This window comes from Mustela putorius, unplaced genomic scaffold (genome assembly GCF_011764305.1).
Source record: "Mustela putorius furo isolate JIRA1106 unplaced genomic scaffold, ASM1176430v1.1 tig00000997_pilon_pilon_pilon, whole genome shotgun sequence".
In the NCBI taxonomy this organism is placed as follows: domain Eukaryota; kingdom Metazoa; phylum Chordata; class Mammalia; order Carnivora; family Mustelidae; genus Mustela; species Mustela putorius.
This window is the reverse complement of record NW_025421527.1, coordinates 5,403,004-5,415,640: the sequence shown is the minus strand read 5'-3', so window position 1 is coordinate 5,415,640 and position 12,637 is coordinate 5,403,004. Positions and strand designations below refer to the sequence as shown.

At 65.1% G+C, this 12,637-nt stretch overlaps 1 protein-coding gene across 1 annotated transcript; it reads left to right on the top strand.

The window, feature by feature from the left end:
- The first annotated feature begins 74 nt into the window (after positions 1-74).
- DCST1 (DC-STAMP domain containing 1) lies at positions 75-12,346 on the top strand. Its single transcript, XM_045086835.1, has 16 exons — positions 75-163; positions 480-605; positions 674-748; positions 4,070-4,198; positions 4,512-4,651; positions 5,316-5,535; positions 5,628-5,771; positions 6,217-6,338; positions 6,718-6,875; positions 8,655-8,754; positions 8,872-8,967; positions 9,087-9,213; positions 9,445-9,561; positions 9,898-10,040; positions 10,150-10,263; positions 12,039-12,346. Exons 1-16 carry the CDS (start codon positions 103-105, stop codon positions 12,288-12,290), a joined length of 2,124 nt encoding a protein of 707 aa, XP_044942770.1. The 5' UTR covers positions 75-102; the 3' UTR covers positions 12,291-12,346.
- The last annotated feature ends 291 nt before the right edge of the window (positions 12,347-12,637 follow it).

Sequence of the window (12,637 nt, the reverse complement as noted above, 5' to 3'; positions counted from 1 at the left end):
TGTCCGGCTGCGCAGACAGCAGAGGGGATAGAAGGGGACCTCTGTGCCCGGGGCCACCTTGAGGACGTTTGTGGGACAAGGGAGGGTCCCCCAAGCTGACTCATGGCCATCACACTTCATCAGAATGGAGCCAAGGGGGAAAGAAGGAAGCTCCCCCACACCAGTGAGTCCGGCCTTTCCCAGCACCGGCCCTCAGGGCATCTCATCCCCTGTCCCCTTGGGGCCCCCACGCCCCCCCCTGTGGGTCTCCGGCTATCCCCCAGTGTTCGCCTCCAGCCAAGCCCCTTCCTCTTCTCTCCCTCACAGCTGTCCTGCCTCCCCAGGGTCCCGCATCCTACTTCGGGATGGCCCGCCCGCTCCCACCACGCCTGCCAAGGTCTCCCCTAGCCTCTCCCCCGTAGGCCCCTGACCCCAATGAAGCGCATCTCACCCAGAAGAGCGGGCTGTTGGCCCCAGTGTGTCTGCCCCCACCCCCGCAGCGCTGCAGAGACTCCTGAGCTGGGGGCTGCCTGTCCCCTGCAGCCGGTTCCTGCAGCGACAGCCCCGCACGTTTCCTGGTGCCGCCTTCCTGCTGGGTGCAAGCAGCGGCGGGCTCCTGGCCATGGGTGAGTGTGGGCAGAGCCCGGGGGGCAGGGACCCGCCTCCCGATCGTCAGCTTGACCCGCACCCTCAGGTCTGTTTCAGCTCCTGGTGAACCCCATGGACATCTACGAGGGTCAGAAGATGGTGGCCTTGTACGGCATGGTGGGTGAGTGCTGGCTGAGGACGGGGACCCTCGAGAGGCCTGTGGGGCAGGCCTGGGGAGTCCTGGCCCAGGAACGGATCTGATCTTGTTTCTTGTGCACCGAGTATCCCAGCCCCAGCCTCCTCGTGGGCTTTGAGGGGAGATCCCAGGAGAAGGGGCCCCAGTCTATGGAAGAAACCTGACCGGTCCTTGTCCCCTAGGGGCCTCCCCAACCAGAAGGACTCCATGTTCTCCACAGGGTGCCCCATGGCTCCCAACCTCGCTGACCTTGGGTCTTGCTCCTCCCAATTAATCCTGTTGGTTCATTCATTCACTCACACCTTCATTCGTTCATTCAGCCCTCTCGGGGGCCCCGTAGCGGCTTCTAAAGGGCGCGAGGTCAAGGGGCCCCCAGTGGAGAGAGAGAGGGAGGAAGGAGCCTTTCTGGGGATGACGAGGAGGCGTGATGGGAGGGTGCCGGGCCTCGGGAAGGGGCTGGTAGTCAGGGAAGGCTTCTTGGAGGCTCCACTGGGGAGGGAGCCTCGTGCGGGCGCTGCGGGGCCGGGAGAGGAGCCCATGAGCAGGTGGATTAGCCACGGAGAAAGCCGGCTGTCTCCCGCAACAGCCACTCTCAAGGCCGAGCAGTCTTTGGACTTTGGATAATTCAGCCCCTCAGTCCACCCCCCACGGACCCAGTTTCCCTCTCTGTTTGGCCTGGTGGCCGCTCGTCTTCAGGTCACGCAGGGGCGGCCTCAAGTCCAGGCATCTCCTCTTCAGCCATCGATGCTGGAAGACGGGAACATTCCTTCTCTAGGTCTCCTTTAAGAAAGAGGAAAATGTTCCCGTCCCCCCGGCCAGCGTCGCCGGCCAGCGTCGCCGCGCTGCCTGTTCCAGGCGGCCCGGCAGGGCCCTCGCCCGCTCACCCCGGAAACCGACCTGTGTGGGCAGCCCCAGGACCACACCGGGCCCCGGGGAGGACCTCTCCCTCCGACCCTTCCCTTGCTGCCTATTTTCAATACGAGAGCCTGTCTTGCTTCCGCGAGGGCGACTTTCTCCTCCAAAAGGCCCACTCGTCCCCGAGGAAGTCCTCCATCCTTGCCCTGCCAGAGTAGGCGAGCAGGCACCTTGCCGCTGCCCCCTCCCCTGCCGGGCTGAGAAGCGAGCAAGGCTCCCGGGGCACATCCCCCACCCGCCCCAGAGTTCCTGCCAGCGCCGAGCCGGCCTCGCCTTCCACGCCGGGCTCACGTGGCCACGCAGGGCCACCGTCCCCTCCGCCCCGTCTCTCTGGGGTCCCGTGAGGCTCGCACTCGGCCTGGAAGTGAAGCCCCACCCTCTCCTCAGACCACCCCTGCTATGTCTGCCTACTCCAACTTCTTCTCTTCTAGAAAGTACTGATTTCTTTTTTTTTTTTTTTTAAATTTATTTATTTGAGAGACAGAGAGAACCAGAAGGGGAGGGTCAGAGGGAGAAGCGACTCCTCGCTGAGCAGGGAGCCCGATGCGGGGCTCGGTCCGGGAACTCGAGGACCATGACCTGAGCCAAAGGCGGTTGCTTAACCAACTGAGACCCCAAGGCGTCCTAGAAAATTCTAATTTCTGGCCTTGTCTTTGTATCTACTGGTGGGTAGAGGGCCAGAGACGAGTTTCGCCCTGCTGGTGGGCCCAGACAGGGCGTTACAGACCCCCTGAGCTCTCTGGAGAACCAGGGAGACTACTTGCCAACTCCTTTAGCTTGAATCCTTGGCCAGAAGGCCAAGACCATGAAACAACCCCCCCCCTTTTTTTTTTTTTTAAAGATTTTTTTTTATTTGACAGACAGAGATCACAGTAGGCAGAGAGGCAGGCAGAGAGGCAGGCAGAGAGAGAGAGGGGGAAGCAGGCTCCCCGCTGAGCAGAGAGCCCGATGCGGGGCTCGATCCCAGGACGCTGGGATCATGACCTGAGCCGAAGGCAGAGGCTTAACCACTGAGCCACCCAGGTGCCCCGAAACAAACCCCTTTTGATATCCTATTATCCCATGATTGTGTGAGAAAATCCCAATTTCCCCCAGGGACTGGGGCAGGGACAGGTGGCTGGCCTTGAAGGAAACTCCAGTTGTGTTAGCCAGGAAGAGGGCAGACGCTCAGGCGGGCGCAGCAGACAGGGCTCCCAGCAAACCTGTGTGACCAGGTAAGGCCAGCCAGGTGAGGAGCCACACTTCGGGCAGAGGCAGGATGAGCTTGGCCTGTTCTAGGGCTGGCCCGAGGCATGGGGGGTGGGTGGTGGACAGGCAGGCCATGGGCTGAGCAGCCCTAAGCCATCAAGGGGGTCCGTGGACCCCGCTAAGGGAGCTCGGACTGGACCCCACCTCTGGTGGAAAGTCCATAGCTGGTTTGAAGCAGAGAAGGGACAAAGTCAGAGGCTGTGTGTACAAGACCACTCTGGCCACCTTGTGAAAACCCAAATACAGAGGGGAGGCAGGGGACTGGTTAGGCCCCGCGAAAGGTGACAGGGACCCCACAAGAGCTGGGGAGAGAGACAGAGGGAAGAAGCGGGGACTTGGCTCCGACGATGGCCAGCGCTCCATCGCACAGGAAGCCACTGGGTTCCCTGCCCAGCTCTGCCGTCCCTCTGGCCTGGAACGCTGTCCTGTCTCCCGACGACACGCCCCTTGTCTTCCGGCCCCCGCCGACCCGTCAGCCGCTGCGTCCGGCCTTCGCAGACCCATGCTCCGCACAGAAACGCTGGCTCCCGCCGCGCCCCCACAGCCCTGGAGAAGGGCCTCCCTTGTGCACTCGGGCCATATCATCTGTTAACTCGCTCACTCTCTCCCTGAATTCTGAGCTCCGCGGAGCTCTCCGTGTCCTTGCGGGGACCACAGGGAGACACCTGTGAAGCTGTTAACACCACCAGGAGGTCCATGATTAAGGCTAAAATTAGAGACGGAGATAGTGATTGGGATGGGGTCAGAGCACGGGAACAGGGAGGCGGCTGTGAGCACGAGTGACGGTTTCCAGAACTTTCTCTGGCACTCCCTGCCTCCTCGCCACCTGGGTAGTGTGTGAATCCAGCCTACCAAAGAGGGAAGAGTCCCCTTCCCACACACACACACTCGACCCTCCCTCACTGGCCATGGCTCTTGGACCTCTGGTGTCCCTCCACGCCCCTCCCGAGCCGCCATGCAGCGGAGCTTGGGAAAGGGCTGTTCACATGAATGAGCGGCCTCCAAGGGCGATCAGAGCCGGTGCCCAGCGTCAAGAAGGCAGTGCGGTTCTGGGAAGAACCTGGGGGGCGGGTGCCATGCTCAGCCTGGTGGGTCAGGCTGCACCCTCACTCCCCCTTGCCACCTGCTGGTCTCTCCCGACAGGCTTGGGAGCTGTGGGCTGGGGGACCTCCCCTCACATCCGCTGTGCCAGCCTCCTGTTAGTGCCCAAGATGCTGGGCAAAGAGGGCCGGCTCTTCGTGCTGGGGTACGCCTTGGCGGCCATCTATGAGGGTGAGTGTGTGTCCCTGGGGATAGTGTGTGACTGGGCGGGCCACCGGGCAAGACCCAGGTGGGTGAAGGGGAATGAGTGGGGGCCTGATGGCAGCTGTGTGCCTCTGAGAGAGTTCCTCCACGTCTCTGGGCCTCCTCGGCTTACACGGGGAAAATCAACCCAGTGATGAGCCGGCTGCCCTCTCCCGGGCTTCGGGGCCCCCTCATACAGTTCTAGAAGGCGGTCACCCACTGCACACAGACTGGGGGTGAAGGGGGCCTCTGGAGAGCAACTAGCTCCAGAGGGAGACCCACGAGGGCATCTTCCCGCCAGGACCTGTGGCCAACCTGCGCTACAACCTCAATGAGGTGGTCGTGTCTCTGGGCTGCACAGTGGAGCTGCAGGTCAACAACACCCGGGCGGCCTGGCGCGTCTCCACGGCCCCGCTGCGTGCAGTGTTCAAGGACCTGCTGGTCAGGACCCCACGTGTGGGCAGGGCCGGGCCCCTCTGCCCCGGGGGGCCGGCATGGCTGCCTTCAAACATTGCAGGACGTGCCCTGGGCACTAGACAGTGGGGAAAGCCCCTGCCCCCGGTCATGGGACCTGCACCCCCCATTTCCAAACACCTGGGCAGGTGAACTAGAATGTCAGGGTAGCTGAACTAGAATGTCAGGAAATTGGGGGCCGTGGCCTTGAGCACTCAGGAAGCCTGGAGGCCCCGGGGATTGCGGAATGGGGCTGAGGGGGCCTGGAGGCTGCAGGCATGGGAGAATTGGCGCGTCGACGAGCTGGGGAGTCAGGTGACATCGGGGACACTGGAACTGAGGACCCTGAGATGGCATAGTGGTCTGGGAGGCTCATGTGAAGCCCCAGGGCTTGGGGAAGCTTCCGTAGCTAGCGGGGATCTGAGACAGAGGCCGGTGGAGGAGCTGGGTAGGGGGCAGAGCAGAGGCCACTGGTCGCAGGGAAAGGCGGTAGGGGGCTGTCCCCAAGACTGAACAGTGGAGCATGAGGTGAGAGGCTGTCTAGGGCCTGGGCTCTGCCTGGGCCTGAGGGAGGAGCCCAGAGTTTGGCCAAAGGAAAGGCTCCTTCCTCTGCAGCTGCACCTACCTCCCTGTCCTCACCCCCCAACCCCAGGGCAGCAAAGATTCACTGCGAGCCGGGACTCAGAACATCTCCAAGTCCTTCGAGGAGCTGGATGCCCAGGTGAAGAGTGACGCGGGGTTCGTGCCCGAGGACGCGTCCGGCTCCGACCCCACAGCCCGCAGGGGCCCGAGCCAGGGAGCCTTTCCTCCCCGGCGGCGCGCACTGTCCACCCAGAAGATGTATGAGCTCAAGACCAAGCTGCGCTGCTCCTGTGAGGGGCGTGGGGGGGGCGTCGGGGGCATGCCGGGGGCGGGGCTTCAGGCAGGCCACCAGGGGACCTCACCTGCCCCTGCCTTTCCGCAGACGTGGTGGACCAGGCCATCGCCAGCTGCCGCCGCTGGTTTGACCGGAAGCACCAGCAGTGCCTGCAGCGCATCTGGGTCCCGCTGCTCAGGGACCTGCTCTGTCTGCCGATGAAGTTCAAGTTCTTCTGCAGCATCGCCAAGGGTCAGCGGGGCGGTGGGAGGGCGGAGGCACGCACGCGGGCGAGCGCAGGGGCCCAGTCCTCGGGGACACTGCGGGGGGTGCAGGCGAGCCTGGGGGGCAGCCTCGCGGCCGTGGCGGGGACATTCCCAGGGACCTCTGCTTCTGCCTCTCTGCCTGGAAGACGGGCCTAACGATAGCCTATGAGGGGGCTCCGAGGTGTGAGGGAGGAATACAGGAGCCGAGCTGTGCTTCCCCGTGCCTGTTGCCACCCGTGTTCACAGTCGGCGTGGTTACGTGGTTACACACCGACGAGCCGGATGAGGGGAAGTCAGGCCTTGTGCCCAGGACGCGGGACTCACGGAGCGTGGAGAGGGGTGGACAGGCAGCCGGGGCAGATGGGGTCCTCAGGCCCTGGGGGGCGAGAGGCGGGCACAGGCCCCTGACCTCCCCCCCCCCCCCCCGGTAGCGATGGAGGTTTGGTGTCGTCACCGAATCCCCGTGGAAGGGAACTTCGGGCAGACCTACGACTCCCTGAACCAGTCTGTTCACGACCTGGACGGGGACTTCTCAGCCACTATCGAGCTCAAGGTAGGAGGCAGGGGGTGCCCGGCTGGGAGGGCGCGAGGGAGAAGGGGCGAGGGCACAGGCCTGCGGAGAGCAGGTGACAGGAGGGCGGAGGGGCACGAGGGCGGAATGGGCTGGTGCTGGGGGGTGGGGGGGCTGTGCTGAACCTGGGTGGGCAGGGACCTGCCTCTGAGACCCGATGGCCAGCCTGGCCAGAGAGGGTGTCAGCCCGGATGGGCGCAGGGGAGCAGGACCACGGGGAGGAGGGGGCCGCACCCAGCCCCCTGCGTGACCTCCACACGGGGGGTTCCGAAAGTGCTGGGAAGAGCTGGGGGTCACGAGCGGGGTGCCCGGGCAGAGACGCCCAGGAGGGCTGTGTCTGCCCCGTGCCCCTTCCCCCCAGGAGGAGAAGCGGGCCGCGCTGGTGGGCGCGGACACCAGCTGGGAGCACGTGAGCACGGAGCTGCGGGGCTACGTCCGCCAGCAGGAGGCCCGGCTGCAGTGGGCGCTGGGGCTGCTGCACGTGCTCTTCTCCTGCACCTTCCTGCTGGTGCTGCACGCGTGAGCCCACTGGCCCGACGCCCCTTCCTCCCGGGGTGGCCCCGGCACGGGGGACGCTGGCCCGCACTCCGCCACCTGGAAAGGGAGCCAGTCTTCACTGAGCCGCCTCCCTCGGCCTCCGTCCCAGTGCTGACTGCCCTCTGACGGCGCTGCCTGCCGTGTTCCACTTGGTTTTGACCCTGCCAGTCTCTACCATCCAACCCTGCCCGTCTCTACCGCCCAACCCTGCCCGTCTCTACCGCCCAACCCTGCTTTCATTTTCGGCCGCCTGCCTCACTGGCAGCTACTTTCCCTCCATTTGGACCAAAGTCCTCAACCCCAGCCAGCGGGGCGTCCAGCTGGGCAGTCCCGGGCCTCACTCTGTTTCCCCGCTGACCTCTGGACCCTCTGTTTCCTGTCCCCACCCCCAGATGCCTGAGACAGGCAGGGGCTGGGCAAGGGCGGCCACAGGGGGCTCCGGCCCCATCTGCCCCTTCCATGGGGCAGGTGAGCGCGCCGTTCGGTGTGTGCCGAGGGCCCCGTGGGAAGACAGAATGAAGGAGCCTTCCTCCCACCCTCAAGACGCTGGTGGTCTAGTGGAGGCCAGAGGGGCGCCCACGGGGCACCCTGTGGTGGGTCGGAGGGCCTTGCGAGGGCGGGGCTCCTGGAACGGGGCAGGAGCTGAGGACAGGCCCCTGTAAGAGCCATTGTCAGTGGGGAGCCAAGGTCAAGGCGAGGAAGACTGTTCTCTTGGGCAGGGACCAAGGCTTCTGTGGGATGTGGAGGGCAGAGGCTGGGCTGAAGGACTGGGCAGGCGCAGGCAGGGCCCCGAGAGCTGGCCAAGCCCTGCAGGCTGGAGGCCAGGAGGCTCAGGTGGATCAGGGGTTAGAGGGCCCGGCGGCTGCGCGGGGCACCGCAGGAAGCCGGCCTGAGGCGGAGGCAGGAAGGGGAAAAGGTTGCAGCAGGTCTCCGGGGCCAGCTCCGGGAGGGAAGGAAGGAGGGGAAGGAGGCACTGAATCCGCTTCCCCGCTCTCGACCTGGCGAGGTCACTGGCCGGAGGGGGGGGGGGGCATAGCCGGCCAGAGGGCAGGGCCAGGCAGGGCACGGCCCATCTCCCCACACGGGGGCGCTCACAGGCTGGCCTGCAGGGGACCGCTCCCTCCGCCTGAGCCCTCCCAGAGGGTTTTGACAGGGTCTCAGAACCCCTGAAACTTAGGTTGCACAGTTGACGGGGCTGACTTAGAGTCACGCGGCTTTAAACACATCTCCGATAATGAGCACGTTTCCTTAGCAAACCAAAGCGCTACGTGGGACTTGGACTTGGGTGTGCACAGAGGGGCACTTGTGTACAAAACAGAAAACAGCCTCAAGGGTGTGTTGGGGAGAGGGGAAATGCAGGTGGGGGCATGCGTTTTGCTTGACGTGACCCCCAGGAGATGTTCTGCCGGCTCAGGCGAGAGGCGGATGTGGGAGTCGGGCGTGAGGGCTGGCGGCTCTGCAGCCTTGAGGGCCTCCCCACCTCTCTGTGTCTTTGCTCCTGCTGTGTCCTCTGCTTGAGATCCGTGCCTGAGACCCCTCCCTTCCCGGCCAGGCATGCGACCCACCCCCCCGCCGCCTTTTCACCCGTGTCTCCTCGCCTGTGGGGTGCCCGCCCTGCCCCAGATGGCCCAGTGTCTCCACCTGGAACATACACAGCATTCAGTGCAGGCTGGGGTCTGGGGAACGCCCCACATCCAGGAAGCCCGCAGTGGGGGGTGGTCGAGGACAGCCTGGAGGACACAGAGACGTCCTCGTACACAGGTGCTTCTCCTACATGGACAGTTACAACCGCGACATTCGCTTTGACAACATCTACATTAGCACCTACTTCTGCCAGATTGACGAGCGCAGGAAGCAGCTGGTGAGGGGGGCCCAGCCCTGGCCAAGGGGGACCTACTGCGTGTCCTCCTGGAGCAGGAGGGCAGAGCGCCGAGGGGAGGGGACCCCGGTGTCCCTCACCAGCTGGACATTTTACCAGGGCAAACGGACGCTGCTGCCACTCCGCAAAGCTGAGGAAAAAACTGTCATCTTCCCCTGGAGTCCCTCCGTGCAGGCCTCGGAAATGAGAAACCTGGTGAGGAGGCCATGGGGGCAGGTCCGGGGGCTCCAGCCGCAGCCCAGGGCACGGGTCCCGGAGAGGGCCCGGGCAGGGCGGGCGGCGCCGCCCAGCTCAGGCCCGCGGCTCCTTGGCAGGTGAGGGAGCTCGTGGAGACGGTGCCCGTGCTGCTGCTGCTGCTGCTGCTGTGCGGCCTGGACTGGGCCCTCTACTCCATGTTCGACACCATCCGCCACCACTCCTTCCTGCAGTACTCCTTCCGCAGTGAGCCCTCGCCCTCGCCCCTGCCCCTGGCCGCCACCTCTTCCAGCCCCGCGTGGGGTCCGATCTCGGGCCTGCTGGCCTCAGTTTCCAAGCCTCCTTTATATTTATATCTGCAGCAGGGAGGGGTTAGCGCTCAGCGGACGGAGGGAAACCCCCCCGGGACCCCGTCCTCGTCCTACGCCAGCCTCCTAAACTGCAACCCTTTCCTGACCGCCCCCCCCACGGCCTTAGGCAGCCACAAACTGGAGGTGAAAGTCGGGGGGCGCTCCATGCTGGCCCGGCTGCTTCGGAAGACCATCGGAGCCCTCAACACGTCCTCGGAGACGGTGATGGAGTCAAACAACATGCGTGAGCGACGTCCAGCGTCCGGGTTAGAGCAGCTGCGGGGGGGCACCGGGCTCTTTCCGAGGCGACCCAAGAGGGGCCCTCAGAGCAGGAAACATCAGGTGGACCCCGCGTTGCTAGAAGGTGACAGCTTGGGGTCCGACGGCTGGAGGATCTGGGGCCTTGGCGACAGAGGGTGCCAGCGCCCCGGAACCACGCTGTCCACCAGAGTTTTCTCCCGCACCTGTGCCCTGTCAGGGGACTAGCCTCAGGAGCCTGGTAGCTCTGGGCTGGAGAGGGCAGCTCTGCAGGGAAGAGGACGCAGGCCCGCGGAGCCCTGACAGGCCCGCCCTGCCGCAGCCTGCCTGCCCCAGCCCCTGAGCCTGGACGCCTGGGCTTACGTGAGAGCGGCGCTCCCCATCGGCCTGCTGCTGTGTCTCTGCCTGCTCCAAGCCTTCGCCTACCGGCTCCGGAGGGTCATCGCCGCCTTCTACTTCCCCAAGGTACCCTCTCCCCAACACCCTCAGACCTGCATCCGAGCCCCCCCCCGCGCCCCCACTCCAGTCTGCAGGCGGCACTGTCCTGTCCCTGACCCCCTGTTCCCGGCCCCAGCGGGAGAAGCAGCGGGTCCTGTTCCTCTACAACGAGCTCCTGAGGAAGAGAGCAGCGTTTACGCAGCTGAGGAGGGCCGCCATCCTGAGGCAGGCGCGAGAGCAGAAGGCTCCGGTAAGTGCAGGCCTCCTTCCCGTGGCTCCTGGGGTGGTGACGACCCACGGCAGGGGCCTCTCCCCTCAGTCCATCCAGCCGCAGGGCCCTAGGCCCACGGAGCCCAGTGAGTTCTGACGGGAGAGGTGCCAAGGGCCCTGGTCATCCAGCTCCCGGGGGTCAGGGCTGAGTCCACCTCTCCCCCAGGATTCGGCCCAGCCTGAGACACTCAGTGGGCCGTGAGGAAGCAGGCAGAAAAGGGGAATCCGATTTGAGGTCTGGCTAAAAAAAAGCAAGGGGGCTCCATCAGAAGCAAGGGACTGAAGGCAAGCCACAAGTTCTACTGAGTGTCTCTGGGGGTGGTGGGGAAACTGGGGGGCTCGGGGTGCATTCCAGAAGGCGTCAAGAAGGGCCACGTGGGGTAAGGAGAAAGCGCAGAGCCAGAAGAACTGGGTTCCAGTTACACGTCCTCATTATGCTGGGCGACCTTGGCTATGGTCCCCACCAGACCTCAGTGTTCCCCTCTGAAGGTCAGGGAGCTTGGAGAGATGTGTGAGACCTGTGCAGTGATCAGCAACAGTGGGGCCGGGGCCGCAGGCTGCCGGCGCGAGAGGGCCTGGATTTCAATCCTGGCTCCCTTCTTTATCGCCCTGACAACTGGGATCTGGAGTACTTGCTAATTGCTGGGCCTTGGTTTTTCCCTTCTGTCACCCGGAGTGAGCTGCCACTCCATCTGGTTGTTGTAAGGACTGAGGGAGTCTCGGTCCCGAGGAGCCGGCATCTAGCAAGTTCCATGCACAGGCTAGTTGTCAGCGTGTGACCTTGGGCAAGAAACAGCCTCTGCAAGCACGTTTTCTCATTTGAAAAAGAAAGATGATGACAATGCCCACCTAACGGGGTTACTGTGGAGGGAGCTAATTTATTCACCCTTTCTTAGTATGGGACCCAACATTAAAAAAAAAAAAAAAGGGAAGAAGAAATAAAAAAGAAAAAAAAAGAAAAGAATGACAGCCGTTCTTAGCCCGGCAGAGCCCCTAAAAGTGAGAGAGACCCGCTTTGCCTGACTTTCCCTCCAGGGCCTAAATCCCCCAGCCCACAACACATAGAGGCTAAAGGCCTATGAACAAGTGGCTGTGATGCCGTGAGAGGTCGGACGTCAGCCGGCTTTCGGCGGGTGGGAATGAGAAGGGCATCCGTCCCAAGCTAAGGGAATAGAATGTGCGAAGACTCAGAGCCCAGAGCGAATGTCAAAGGCCAGGGTCAGTCTGAGAGGCTGGCGCAGGAGCTGCCAGGCTCGAGCTGGGGCAAGTCCGAGCAGAGGCTGGAGGGGACCAGAGCATGGACGGCCCTGCAGGCCAAGGCCAGGCCTTCTGCCTTTGCAGGGGACCTCCTCTGCGGTTTCCAGAGCGAAGGCCGCCCTGATAAGGTGGCCTGCAGAGGGGAATTCCTGGTGACTGCGAGGCGAGAGGGTGGGAGCACGGTGAACCAGACCTGCGTTCTGGAATGCGGGGACCGGAGCCAGCCAGGTTGGCTGCTCGCTCTCTGCGCGCCTGGGGAACTCACTGGCCGCTGTCCCGCCCGTCGAGGGGAGAACGCGGCAGGGATGGTGGCGGGCGCCCTGCTCCCTTCCCGGCCCACGGGGACGGCCAGATAAGGCGGCTGGCGGGGAGTGGGAGCTGCGCCCCGAGTCTCCATCCCCGAGCGGGGGAGGGCCGCGCTCGGCACCACCGCCCCGGCAGGCGGGCACTGGCCGGCGTGCGGCGCCCTCGCAGCCCTCTCTCCGCGCCTCCCGGCAGCGCCCCCGCCTGACCGACGTCCTGCACCGCCGCTGCCCGCTCGCGCGCCGCTGGCTGCGCCGCCGCTGCGTCGTGTGCCAGGCGCCCGAGACGCCCGCCGCCTACGTGTGCCCGACGCCGGACTGCGCGGCCGTGTACTGCCGGCCGTGCTGGGACGACGTGCGGCGCCGGTGCCCGGCCTGCACCCCGCGCGAGGAGCTCTCGTCCTCCGCCTACAGCGACAGCAACGACGACGCCACCTACGCCGAGTGAAGGCGCGTCCTGCCCACCCGCCCCTGCGCGATGAATAAAGGCCCGCACGCCCCCGACGCCCGCGCTTCCCAGGGCTCTGACCCGCAGTCCGCAGACCCCGGCCGCCGACGTGACGCGGGAGGGCGGCGGGGCCGCGAGGACGGGCCCGGCCCCGGGAGACGCGCGGCGCAAGCGGGTGGGACCCGGCCTCGGCTCCCTCCGCGCGCGGCAGCGGGGAGGCGGCGGGGGCGAGCGACGCGGGCTGTCCGCGGGCGGGGCCGGGCCCTCCGGGGGCGGGGCCGCGGCCTCCCTGGGGGCGGGGCCTGGCCCGGAGCCGCGGGGCGGGGGCGGGACGGGGCGGGGACGGG